The 14,433-nt window shown below is 37.4% G+C and overlaps 1 protein-coding gene across 1 annotated transcript; it reads right to left on the bottom strand.

The window, feature by feature from the left end:
- Positions 1–770: 770 nt before the first annotated feature.
- On the bottom strand, positions 771–14,036 carry LOC136250471 (protein NLRC3-like). The gene is made up of 3 exons (XM_066042678.1): positions 13,911–14,036; positions 3,174–3,434; positions 771–3,122 (listed from the first exon to the last, which is right to left on the bottom strand). The coding sequence occupies exons 1-3, from the start codon at positions 13,951–13,953 to the stop codon at positions 832–834; spliced, it is 2,595 nt and encodes an 864-aa protein (XP_065898750.1). The 5' UTR covers positions 13,954–14,036; the 3' UTR covers positions 771–831.
- Between the last annotated feature and the right edge of the window lie 397 nt (positions 14,037–14,433).

Here is a 14,433-nt window from a genome sequence, read left to right as displayed (position 1 = left end):
GATGTATATTTTTAATCTGGCATTCTAAATATATTTGTTCATGGGATATTTACATAAATCAATGTTGGGCATACATTGATCATGACACTTGTCATTCCATTCACTTTTTAATGACTCTTTAATTTCATACAGTATATTTCCCCAAACAAAATAGTGCCCCCAAAAGTCATTATATAAATATTATAGAAACATTAATGATGAAATGAACCTTTGTGACAGAGTGCTATAGTGTAACTGTATATCTAATGTTTAATCTAGCGTTAAATCTGAGAATAAGAAAACATACAGAAGCACCAATATATTGATATTTTTCACAAAAAAATTGCATGCCAACATTGCCAAACCTTCAGTCTGTCTGCCAGTATAACTGCAAGATTAGTGTGTTTGCGGGCTCAGTGCTTGCATGCTATATACTTATGAAAACCTGCAAGATATCTTATACAGTTTGTTTAACAATCAATGTTAAATAAGATATAATAAGTACCCCATTGCAGTTTTATCACTTCATATATACAAAGTTTGCATGGGAGGGATAAATGTACACAAAAGGAAGTATACCACAAGCCTATAAATTATAGGAGCCTATATAATGATAACTAAAAAAGCAGAGCAAGCAAGATTACCTGTGGCACTGAGGGCATGCAGTCGACAGGTTTACTATATACACTCCCTTGGCTAGAAATCTGCTTCAGTATCAAGCAATGCAACTAGGTATACTTATAAGTACTGCTGCAGCTAACCACCTGTATGTTGGAAAGGTCTATTAAATAAAACATGATCAATAAACATTAAATTTTAGTACAAGTGTAATAATAGAAGAATTCTCTACCATTACCAACCAAACACAATTTCCAGCTTTACATCACAGCCCCTGTTTTTTCGCATTTTAATAACAACTTGTTGTAGTGAAATAATCTCCTTGGTAAAATCTTCAGGGTAGTTGGGAAGTGCTAGATATTCTAATGTATTATTATTATTATTGAGGGAATCCAGGATCAGTTGAGAGGCTTGTGCAGTAATTGGGTTACTGCTCATATACAGTTCCCTCAGAGTATTATTAACAGATAATGCTCCACAAATCACCTCACACACATCATCAGATATTTTGTTCCCATTGATCCCTAGAACCTTCAATGTTTTGTTCTTCTTCAGTGAGCAAAACAAGTAAGTGGCCCATCCGGTGGAGTAGTTGTTATAATACATGGACAGTCCTTCTATCGATGTTGAAGGATCTAATAACATTGTAGTAATGAATTGTTGGGTTTCTCCAATAGCTTTATTGCTGCCAATATTCAACACCTTCACCTTACAGTTTAAGACGATATCATTGAGAAGACTATCTGAGGATGAAGAAAGGTCATTGTTATCCAATCTGATGTCTTCTATTGTAATGTCACTACGATGTAGACTATGGTGCAACAATCGGAGTCCGTAATCTTGAATATGACAGCTATTCAAATCAAGCCACTTCCAGTTTTTTTGGGATGAGCAGGTTAGAAATGTTGCTATATCTTCTAAGTTGTTAGATGATAGAGTGGTTCCCATTAAACTAATTACCTTTTTAGTAATCTTCCCATCAACTATTTGACACATTGCACTGTCACCAGCCTCATAGAAGATTCGATAAAGACGGAAACATTGCAACTTGTCTCTTAGGAATTTATTATGAATGACTGTTGTGCTATTTCCGCTACAAAGGAACCGCTTAAATGATGGCCTTTGTCCTTTTGTAAGTGTAACATAGAAGTTAAACATATTGTAATGGACATCACTCCAAAAATACTTTTCAAGTATGGAGATCTCTTCATCTGGTGGAAGGTTAATGACATAGTAAGCTGCAAGGTATTCCTGTATGGAGAAGTGGATGAAATTGAATGTTTTTGTAATATTGAAAATGTCAACATGTTCTACAACTTGCAAAAGTCCAAAGCCATTGATGGCTTCTGGTACAACTTCTAGTTGTGGACAGAGAGACTTAATTTGTTCCAAGCTGAATATTAGCTGGTTGTTGTTTAGTGCCAGTAAGGAAAGCCTTGATAGTTGTTGAATAACTTTGCAGCAGGGGTCTGGAAGATTTTCAAGATCTTTAATAGGTTGAGGGATAGTATGACCATATTTGGCAAGGTGTCTGCATATAGTGAGGCAAATAAAAAGCTTGTATAACTCAGTAGAATTGTTTGGTAGGACAAATCCCTGTTTGTGGAGAAACAGTAAGACAAGCATGTTAAATGGTGTAAAGCAAAGACTACTAATGGCCATGTGATCCTGAAGATACCTAGTAAGCTGTGGAATTTTGTGAGGTTGCCGTTTTAATGATTGTTGAATAAAGTGTTCTTGTTCTTTTTCAGTAAATCCCAGAATGTCAACTCGGAGGGTGGCCCTGTTACGGAGATTTTGTGAAGCATGAGGACGAGATGATACTACCAAGCCACACTCAGGGATCACCAGACGATTTATGATATCAGCTATTAAACTGTTTTCTCTCAGATTTTCAGGGAACTCATCATAGCCATCAAGTAGCAATGCAACAGACTTTCCACCACTTTGTTTTACATGATGACTGCAAGTAACAATATCCATTTGAGCATTGGTGATGTGCTTAAGGGACAACTGCAGAAGCTCATGTAGTGAAGTCAAATTCTGAACACTGGGGTCTCTGAGACATACCAACAACAGTAGATGAAACTTCATCATTACTTTTCCTTCAGCCCACTTATAAGCTATGTGTTTCAGTACAAATGATTTTCCAATCCCAGGGGCACCTTCTATTAGGATTGTTTGTGGAACACCACTCTGTTCAAAAAGCACCAGAATATCGAAAATATCTTTTGTCACCTTACTAGTTTGAAGAGCTTCTCTCAATGACCTATGACTATCTACCTGGTGGTGTTTGGCCACTGGCTGACCACTAGCTACAGAAATTATGTCACTGATGTGACCAGTGTGAACTGCTTTAGTGATTCTGGTAGCTTCTTTCATGTTACGCTGGTCTTCATAATATACAAATGCTACTGGAGTGAATTCTTTAGGTTGCTCTGGAGGCCAAGTCTCCTTCCCAACATCAAACCTTGTTTGCCTATAGACTCTTTTTACATGCTGAAACAACTGGGAGACCACAGTCCCTACACAAAGAAATTTATTTGTGACAATTCTAATAATTTGCTGTAGTTCACCTCTAGTAGCAATGGATGATGATGATAGAGTAGCAGAATGAATAGCATCAACCAGCTTACCCCAATTTGCTAAAGGATCTTGTCGTAGCCATTTCTTTAGCATCACTCTACACCTCTCCTCACAACTGCTAGGATAATCGACATTGATAATGTCAAGCTGTGAAGATGTCACACCTAGGGCTAGTCCCAACTCCCTCCACTCTGTGGCACAATGTGGGACAACATGACTGTTAGTGTCACGTTCAGCAGGTCTTTCATCTCCTATAATGTTTGCAGAATATGGTAAGTATAATGCTGCAGTTTAATTGCAAAATTTTATTGATAATTATCTACCATACATTTAGTGTAATCTTTGAGATCCAGTGTTGGGGTAATTGCTTTTTAAAGTAACTCATTACATACTACATATTACCCATAAAATAAAATAACTATAATAATATTACATATTATATTACTTTGTGTCCATAGCGTTAAGCTGTCATGTGTGCAACTATACCACCTTATCACGTGACATGATTGCGTTGTTGGACAATGTGTAAATCTTGGATATAAATAACTTAAGAAGCTGCTGAATAAGCTTCATTCAGTAGGTTTTGTTACTTCGTTGTGGCTAGGCGTTACTCAGTGGATCACTATCAAGATTAGTAACTTTCATTACTTGTAGTAAAATATTACTTAATATTAGACTCGTTACAGTAACTTCATTACTTAGGTAATGTGTTACATTCATAAGTAAAGTAACCGGAGTTATATTACCTGTTTTTATAGTGTATTACTTAGTTACCACATAAGTATTAATTATTACGTAACGTGTTACCCCCAACACTGTTGAGATCTAATCAAGGATTGTTGATAAGGAGATTGCCCCTAAAGCAGGTCATCTTAACCTTATAACATTCAATTGCATAGTACAAACAATTAAGAGATACTACTTTTAATAATGGGTTATAATTGGAACTACAACAAACAGAGATGCAACGTTAACAGTACGGTAGCACTGTATAGTAGGGATCACAAAGGTTTGAACTTTTATGGCCAAAAATATCACACTAAAACCAGCCTCATTTTCCCTTCATGACAGCTTGGTAGTATTGGTTAGGTATAACGAAGCTCAAAAATTCCTGCAGAGTGATCCCAAACCCTTCCAAACAGTTTCTGTGGAATTTTAAATAAAATTGAATTTTCTCCTGACTGCCAGACTAGCTGACTAACTAACTGATTTCTCCAGCCAAGTATAACTCTCAACTATGGTTAAGGCTATGTTTTGGCCCAAGACATATGCCTTTTTGCCAACTGCAGCAACTACAGTGCGTGCATCATGGACTTACCTACTTACCTTTGTCCTCCTTTGTGTCCTATTTCTTTCTCCACTAACACATGGGTGTTGATTTGTGGTAACACATGTACATGATGGCTTCAGCGGAGCTGGCTATCACAAGAATTGAATTAATTGCAGAGACACTCCTCATGCTGTTCTCCATTTGTAACGCTGTATAGTGGGTATAGAACTCACCTGAAAACAAAGCATAATAGCCATTTCACTTCTCAGTAATTGATAGTCAGGGTACACATTTAGTTGCAATTTCCATTAGTACTGGATTAATTGCAGAGGCACTCCTCATACTGTTACATTTGTAATGTTGTATTATGGGTGGAACAAAACTGAAATTCATGGCCACAGCACTTTCCAGTACTTGATAGTTGGGACATGTGTTAATTGATTTTTATAATAGGGTCATTCCATGTCAAATCAACAAGGAATTTAGGGTCACCTCTCAGATTTTGATGAAACTTGGTGTGTTTGTAGTACCTGTGGTGCTTATAACTCATGAAAATTTTTAGCTCTATACATTCCATAGTTTCTGATTTATGACCACAAATATTTTGAATATTTCATGAAAATTTGGTCCATCTCTAGTTATAAAATTGACTGCAACTTTGCACTGTGTAAATATTTTTATACACAATTTTCACTGATGGAAGACTGTTGATTGACCTTTCCAGTGATCCCTAAATTATGGGATATCTACTTAATTATGGTTCAAAAGTACTTCATTGAAAACTTTAGTCCTTTATATTTTGAGAAATGCTGCTTGAAATTTTTCAAATTCTTTAGTGAATAATGATTGGGTCATAGTCTATGTTTGATAAAATTTTTGTGGTGGGACCACAATGGGCTCAAGAGATATAATGAATTATATTGTGGTATGCGGTGGAATTTGCTGTCTATTATTGCTGTATTGGAGTGTACACCTCCAATAACCACCCACAACAAGGCTTTGCCAAGTTTGTCTTAGAGAATGAAGGTGTCTAGGTACATTGCAACCTGTATTAGTGACCACCTGTATTGAAAGGCCATCTATGTGCTGCAGTTAAGTTATCTTCTTTAATGTATAGTACCAAAGCATCATCCCTTTCTAGCAAATCCAAAATTGGTCCTTATTAGACAGGTTGACTATAAATTAAAGATCTGACCACCACGTGTCCATAAACATTATGTAAATGTTGTACCATCTCTTCACAAGTACCTTCTTTATTAAGTTGAGTCCCACTGTAGTGGACTTAGCCATATTTAAGTTCCGTATGTGGCTGCATAGATACATACAACAGAACTCCTCAGAAGGGATACCTGGATACCTTGATAACGAGGACACCTGTTCTGTACTCCCACTCTAGCGGTACACATACATTTAGACCAAGATACTTCTGTGGCTTCTGTAATATGAGCACTTTATTATGGTCCTAGCAATGGAGGGGTTTTACCATATACATGCATTAATTGTACCTCATTGTGTGAAATTAATTACTACATTACTGTACATTCACGACCACTTTGAAGATCAAGTCATAAATTCATACACATACTCACGTGGAAGTAAACATGTCGACCACATATTTAACATTTACCTGTACTGATCTTCAAAACGTGAACACAAAATACTTTGAAAAACCATTAATTTTAGTAATTACAGTACTATAAATCACGCATTGAGGTGCAAGCGAGTGTTAATAACATAAAAACTTTTGGTACAAATAATGCATCTACCGTATATAGTGTAACTCTTCTATTCCCTGGACCATTGATGAAGTGTTCATTTTTGAGAAACCACAGACTTGTCTTGGGTCCAAAATGTATGTACAGCTATAAAGTAAGATCATGAGGCTATTAATAAGGTACCCAGATATCCTTTTTGAGGAGGTCTGTTGTACCTATGCAGCCATGTACGTAACTTGAATAGTGTAGAGTTGGGATATGTATGTAAGTGCATTATGGCAAGATTTTACCTAATAAATAAGGTATAACTGAAGAGATGGTACAACATTAATGTCTTTATGGATGCATGATGATCTCATTTTTAGTCAACCTGTTAATAAGGACCATTTTTGGATTTGCTAGAAAAGATTGATGGTTTGGTGCTATACATTAAGATCCAGTTAAAGTATAAATTAACTGCAGCTTATAGATGGTCTTTCAGTACAGGCGGTCACTAATACAGGTTGCAATGTACCTAGACACCTTCACTCTCTAAGACAAACTTGGCATGGCCTTGTTATGAGTGGTTACTGGAGTTGTACACTCCAATACAGCAATAATAGACAGCAAATTCCACCGCAGACCACAACATAATTCATAATATCTCTTGAGCACATTGTGGTCCCACCACAAAAATGTTAGCAAACATAGACAATGACCCAATCATTATTCACAAAAGAATGTGAAAAATTTCAAGCTGCATTTTTCAAAATATAAAGGATTAAAGTTTTCAATGAAGTACTTTTGAACCATAATTAAGTAGATATCCCATAATTTAGGGATCACTGGAAAGATCAGTCAACAGTCTTCAATCTGTGAAAATTGTGTTTAAAAATATTTACACAGTACAAAGTTGCAGTCAATTTTGTAACTGGAGATGGACCAAATTTTCATGAAATATTCAAAATATTTGTGGTCATAAATTAGAAACTATGGAATGTATGGAGCTAAAAATTTGCATGAGTGATAAGCACCACAGGTACTACAAACACACCAAGTTTCGTCAAAATCCGAGAGGTGACTCTAAATTCCTTGTTGATTTGACATGGAATGACCCAATAGCTATATATCTGGTTGGCACCTTTGATGCTGTATGTGTTGGTTTATCAGTTTACAAAAAAGTAAACGAACAAGCATCACAGAAATAAAAAGCAATGACACAAGGAGGCCATCTACACCTGCAGCTATATATATTATAGTGGATATTTAATCCCTACTTTGGTCATGGCTATATGCTCTGTATATGACTGAAGTAAGAATTAACTGCTAGTATAGCTGCAGGTGTAGATGACCTCCCTCGAATATAAAATTTTCCTCACACTTGAACTACTTAGACTAATCAGATCACATGCATCACCCAGTCAAATGGGTATTTGAGATAGTCCCCATAATATCTAATCATTTGACATGGTAACAAACTGAATTCAAACAGAAAGAAAGCACTAAATAGCTATACTCTGGATCTTAACCAATGTATAGGCTTATACTGTGAGAAATAATGAAGATGGTTTTCAACAAGTTACAATGGATTGAAATTAATTGTCTATTATATTATCTTCTTACAAAAGCAAAGGAGCTGGTAGAATGCTGTGTTGAATCAATATCCATGCATTGCATTCTAAGACCTTTCAGGGTATTAGATAACAACTGGAGAATTGCTTGTCATCAAGATTCAGTATAGAATGGCCTGCTTACAAATGATACCAAATCTGTGTGTACACAAAATTAATCAACCGTCCATATACCTAAGCCACAATGAATGTTTATCAAACAGTACGGTAGTACTATTTAAGTAGGGATCCCCCTAAAATGATGTGTGCCACCTAATATGCTGCCTTTAAAAAACATCTTATGTGACAAATCCACCTTTACGGAATAATATTAGTCCATCTAACATCAAATACAGTACTAAAAACGATAAACACTTATAGGCGGATATAGGATTTTAAAGTAAATCTCCCAAATTCCAATTTTTGTCTGCCTGCCTGTCTGCCCACCTGCCTGACCACGGCCAAACAAAGCAGCATACGGCCACCATTTTACGTCACAATAACAAACTCACCAGTGCATGGGAAGTGTCTTTTGGGGTTCCAACGAGTCTGTGCCCTTTGTGCCCTGCCTTTCTTTTGTCTTCAGTCATCTTCATGCAATGAAACCATATCGAGGCATTAATTTTTGAGCTAGGGTTTTTTTAAGTAAAAAAAATACATGACAACAAATACTACAATTAGAGTGTACAAAACAAACTATACAATGAAGAAAGTACAACTATGGGGAAAGGGGAAAGTCATCATCACCACCTTGCATAGCCCATAAATTATTCTAGCATTATTCATCCATAAACACACAGAAAGTTGTTGAAGTAAATTTCTTCTGGCCACTTAAGGTGAAATACCACTCCAGGTAGTGGTATGATCAGCAATAGAATGAAGAATCCACAAAGCAAAAGGTATCCAGACTCCAAAACATTCCACAACTAGTGGGATGAAATCACCTCCTGCCTTCTCCACAATGGCAAGGTGCTTTGCATCCTTAGCCACCTCTCCAGCTGCAGCAGCCATCCCAGCACATGAAGTGAAGGAAGAAATATGAGCAGGGTGAGTAGTAATGTGGACAGAGACATCAAAATAGGCAGGATGACCAAGTTGATAATCAGGATGGATTATGTCTCTGGACATGTGAGTTGTCATCAAAAGAGGAAATAGTGAATTTCACTACTAATTTCTGCCACAATACTCACTATTTTCAAGTAGTGACGTTTACTACTTTTGTAGTGACCTTCATTACTCTTGTAGTGATCCTCACTACACAGTATAGTGAAGGTCACTACATGGTAGTGATGGTTACTACAAAATTAGTAACGAATGTCACTACACAAGAACAACTTGGGTTATTGAGCAGCAATTATCCTCCAATAATCAGTTGGATTAATAGCATGAGAGGTGCAGCTAATTGTATCCCTGTTCTGATAAATGCAATGTTCGAACAAAACCATCGATTTTTGAACACCACATTTTACTACCAGAAAACAATGCCCAATTTTTATCAAATTTATATATGTGACTGGATCTGGGAAAACTGGTCTTATTGCCCATGTCAGCAGGTTCGATTTTTCACCAAGAACACAAAGCTACATAAATAAACTAACTAATTTCACAATCAAAATCAGCTAGACTTGAGTGGTCTGCTTTTGCTGGCTGCTTTTCCCAAGCCCAGTGGCAATCCTACATGTGGTGTGGGACCTTAATGGAGCTGTGGTCAGCCTGTGGATGGCTGTATGTATGTGGCTGTACAGCTCCATGTGTTGAATAAAGAAAGACTGAATTTCTTTCTATTTAAGCCAGTTTTGATACCTTAATGATCCATAACTTGGCCTAGTTCATCCCTTCGCCTTCCTTTTCAATTTTTAAACAGCCTCTTGCCCTCCTTCCGGGCTCTGCCTCCCTCCCCTTTTGGAGCTCACTTGACACAGTCAACCTCAGTATAAAACTATGTAAAATGGCAGGAAACTTAGCTGTTGGCTACTTGCATAGTGGATGCTCTGGAAGGTAAGGAATTGGTGTAAAACACATGAAAATTTGGTACACATAGCTTCAAACCATTGGCGAGCTACAACACACTAAATACTTAAAACTGGCATTCCTCGATACTTTTAAATAGGCAATAAGACTGGTTTTCCAGACTGGGTCACATAAAATATACCTGTGTTCATTAGCTATTGATGACCAAAAACTGGTTTCGATATCTTTAGCTAGAGGAAGCATGAACTAAAAACCTGCCCAATTTTTTTCAAATTTATATTTAACTAGCATTGGTACCTGCCCTATGTGTAGGACTGTCTCCATCCACATTAAATGTTTTACGCTGGAAACAGAGACCAAGCATTAAACACCATGTAGCTATGTAACATGCATGGTGATGTAACTTTTATAGAACTTATGCCATCCTGCAAGTATACTGATGCAAAACACCCAAGTTGTTTGTCTGTGGGTTTGACAGGAATGTAGCTCTGCGAGTCTTCCTTTCTTCAACATGCTGTAAAGAACAAACAAAAGCATTGGTACCTGCTTTACATGCAGGACAACCAATGTGACAATAATGCGTTGGGAACCAAGCATAAATATCAGTGTCCTATATTGCTGTGTAGCATGCATGTTGATAGTGCTTTAAAGTATTATAATCTTTATACCATCTTTCAACTACGTATAGTGAAATAATAAACATGCAGGGTTAGTTAAACTACATGCAAGCTAAGGCAGTACCTACGTGACAGGTGGTGTACACATAGCACAGTTTCAGTTTCTACATGACATTTACCTTATTGTCAAGAGAAATGAACTTGTGCATAATTTAAAGCCAATACATGTACAATTTGCAATTATAGTTACTGCATGGCAAGCAAAGGTTCAGAATTTGTCCTATGCTATGCACTTTAAGTTTTCCAGATGATGGGTGTTAAATTTTGTTAAAATCACGCATCAACACATGCTTTGCATGCCAAGATAATATTTTTAAAAGGTGTGTACAAAAGGTATTGTTTAGAAAGAAAAAAATTGCCAACACATGGATTCAAACTAATGACCTCCTACATGCTAGTCAGGCGATTCGTGGAAGGCCTAAGGGTATATGTCAGACAGTGATTGGTGTCCCTTGAAAGAAACAGGCAAATAAAGGGTCAAAACTGACTCCATTTATGAGAAGAACACCCCTTGAAAAAGAAAAGGGTTAGTTTTAGATTACATGACATGCTTAATGTAGCGCTTATGCTACTTAAGCAATGTACTGGCCAGCAAGAATGCTGCAAAACAGTTTGCTTCTTGGCTGTGCTATATGGCTAGAAAGTTTAGAACAAAAAATAATTAAAGAGGTTGGTAATTTTGTTAACTTTGGTAGATATCGGGTCAGTGTATACAGTACTTTATGAGAGTATACACGAGTGACTGGTTTGAGTATCAATGTTGAATAAATAAAGCTCTTAGGAGTTACATGGGTGTTCATGTGAAAGCCCTTTCAATATGGTATGCAATATGCCATATGTAGTGTGTTTTGGGCTGCGGCTGCCCTAAAAGTACCACATTTAAGTGCATGGGATAAATGTGCATTATTTGGATTCAGATCATCAGTGTCAAATATAAGTGTGTACTGGGTTGTACCAATTTAGCATGCCAAATTATATTTAGCGTCCACTAAATATGTCTTCCCTCTTGACCCCTTTCAATTGTACTCTTATTTTCCATATCACTGCTAACACTGAACCCTGAATGTTTTTTCTTAAATATTGTTGACCCCTTTCTATTGCACTTCACTTATTTTCCATATCATTCCTAACACTGAACCCTGGATTAATTATATTATTTTAAATGTAACCACAATGATCTGATACAGAGGTTCTAATGTTCTTGTGCAACAACTTAAAACAAGCGGAAGTCCCAGTTGTGTGTGAAAGATTTTAACCCATCAAATCACTCTCTAACTTTACACAAAATTTTCTCATGCAGATTTATTGTCGTGTAAGAACTACTTGTCATCACCATGTTTTATATAGTGATACTATCATGGTTTATCAAGGAGTCTTCAATTGCAGCTGCCCTGGATGGAATGAAGCTGAGCCTGCTTGCAGTAAAGTATATTTCTAATTCTTGCTTAGATGAAAACATAGAACTGAAACGAATCAAATCCTACTTTACCTCAACTGGTTGGTCAGCAATTCTCAGTTCTGTAGAAAGGGTTCAAGAAATGGGATGGCTGTGTAGCAGCTGCAGGCAACCACTAGATGATAATCAAATTGGTTGTGATGGTTGCCTGAAATGGAGGCACTACCATTGTGCTGCTGTCAAGAGAGCTCCCACGTCAAGGAACTGGTTTTTCCAAGACTGTCAGTGGTAAAAAATATTGAGTTTATGTAATACTTGTACTAAAAAATAATGTTTGATGTTTGTCTTGTTAAAGGAACTGGTGTTAGCTAAGTACTATCATGTCCAGCTCTCACACTGCTTGTTGATACTCTTGTGACTAGGATAAAACTTTTGATCGTTTAAACTTGTCTTGATCGATTGATTTCACCCACTTAAAATGCCTTGATGCTTATGAGAGTAGCTATATATTATTCACTGTACTAAGTTTTCAAAGGGTTCGCCCAATCTCAGCTCACATCTTCATTTACTACTGTAAAAATCCCTTTAGTGCTTAAGCTGGTTTATTGTGTTCAACAACATTGAGTACAGAAATCACTACCCGTTATTCTTTCTTGCATGGTCTTTCGCACTACACCTGTCCACCATTTTCACCTAGATACATTGAGTTAGGTAGCAATTTTGATTAAATTTTGCGGTGCAGTTGTTGAAGGATCGGTTTTTCACCATGTATCATGTGTCACAAAGCATGATTACTTCTCCGATGTTTCTCCGGAAGTTTCCGTGATACTTCCATTCCGACATTGGCTGAACGTCTTTTTTATTATCACACGCGAAAGCAGCAACCTTCAGTATACAAACAATCACGTGGACCATAATGCATTGCGGGTACATCATGCTCACAGCTGCTGATGGGTGACGTCACAAATCGTCATCCAGTAGTGAGTGAGCAGCAGTGCCAGCACTACTGCTGAATGACATCACAAGGCATCATTCTCATTAGCCTCCACTGCCAGCAAAATAGCCGGCGAAATAGTGTAACAGGTACCGGCTCTATATAACCTGCCTTAATTTTAATTAATGTAAGCCTCTCCCCCCTCCTCCGCATTGCTTGAGGATGAGAAACTACTAAACTGGAAACATATTGTCTATATCAGGGCAGTGGCACCATAGATATTAGAGCCTACGTAGGCTCTAATATCTATGGTGGCATGCACAGCTGAAGCTGTTGTCCCTGAAAAATCATCAAAACAGAGTTTTAGCTGGCCAGACAGACAGCATTGCTATTGCTAAGATTCTTCAGTGGGTAAACACCCCTAAGGAATGATATAATAATCTCGGTAATTATTACATCATTCTTTATTCACTGAAAAATCCTAGCACTGCATGTCTTTTTTTGTTTGTTTGTTTATTATTGTTTTTTTTTGGAGGGGGGGGGGGGGGGGGGGGAGGGCAGACAGCAAAGCCAAACAATTACAAATTATAAGTGCTGTACAATCAAGTTTGAAAATGTAGCTAAGGCCACTCCAATTTGTTTTTATGTTTCTGGTCATTTGAAGTTTAGTTTTAGATGTAGGCGAGCAACAAAGCAACAATGAAGTGAATGCTCAGTTAGAGTATTTTTGTGATTTACTGACTGTTCTATTAGAGTATATCGATCTGTACTATGCACTACTGCACTATGCCCATTTCTTGCAGGTTTTCACTGATAAAAGGCAAATTATGATAGTTTGATTGTTGCAGCCCAATATTTGTTTCTGAAATCTGGCTTTTAAAAAAATCTGATGCGGGCATTTTCCCAGTGCATTTCTGAAATTTCACATTTTCCAAAAAAGAATGCAGGCAGTGGACCAGAAACATAATTACCAATTGGAGTGGCCTAAAGTGTTCAGTTCAATTAGTTGCGGTGGCAGTGAATTCCATTCCCGGCACCTATACTTAGATGCCGACTAAGGTTGGCATGTAGCACCATAGATAATAGTACACCTCCGGGTCTATGGTAGCACGACAATGACATCATATGACAGGTGGTGTATGATGACATCTATAGGCGTATAGCTGGATACTTACTGGTTTTTCCGCCGGGTATTTTGATTGAAGACGACGCCATCATGAAGTGACTAGTACTAATCACTTTCAATTGAGTAGGCCTATCTATCAACTAGTTAGTCTCGCGGCGCCCGACCCTAAAAAGAGGGTCTGGTGAAACTCTGTACAAAAAGTTTGAGCTCTGGAATGTTTATTGGATGACGTTTTACGTGCTACGTAAGTGCACTGTTTACGTCACGACATCCATTCAACCAGATCCACTTACAGCATCACCAAACTAATAGCGCTACTTTATTTATTCAACATTAAAACGAACCCAACACAATTGTATGGCTGTTTTCTCAATGAGTTTAAGCGGCAGAGTCACCGGATGTAATTAACAGTAAGCCGCGAATCTTTTGAAATGTACGCATTACATAATCAATTTGAAATGGAGCGATCTGATTGGAAGCTTCCAACATTCCGGCAGCGCCAAACTTTTTGTAGTTTCACCAGACCCTCTTTTTAGGGTCGGGCGCCGCGAGACCATCAACTATATAGTTGG

Source organism: Dysidea avara, chromosome 3 (genome assembly GCF_963678975.1).
Source record: "Dysidea avara chromosome 3, odDysAvar1.4, whole genome shotgun sequence".
Lineage (NCBI taxonomy): Eukaryota > Metazoa > Porifera > Demospongiae > Dictyoceratida > Dysideidae > Dysidea > Dysidea avara.
The sequence above is the reverse complement of the archived record's forward strand: the minus strand, read 5'-3'. Positions and strand labels throughout refer to the sequence as shown.

What these genes read in the sequence shown, in the direction of transcription:
- LOC136250471 (XM_066042678.1), bottom strand. Translation starts at nt 13,953, where the DNA reads ATGATGGCGTCGTCTTCAATCAAAATACCCGGCGGAAAAACCA. An exon ending in AATACCCGGCGGAAAAACCA is followed by an intron (nt 3,435 to 13,910) that starts GTAAGTATCCAG and finishes CAAACATTATAG; the next exon opens with GAGATGAAAGACCTGCTGAA. An exon ending in ATCATCCATTGCTACTAGAG is followed by an intron (nt 3,123 to 3,173) that starts GTGAACTACAGC and finishes TTCTTTGTGTAG; the next exon opens with GGACTGTGGTCTCCCAGTTG.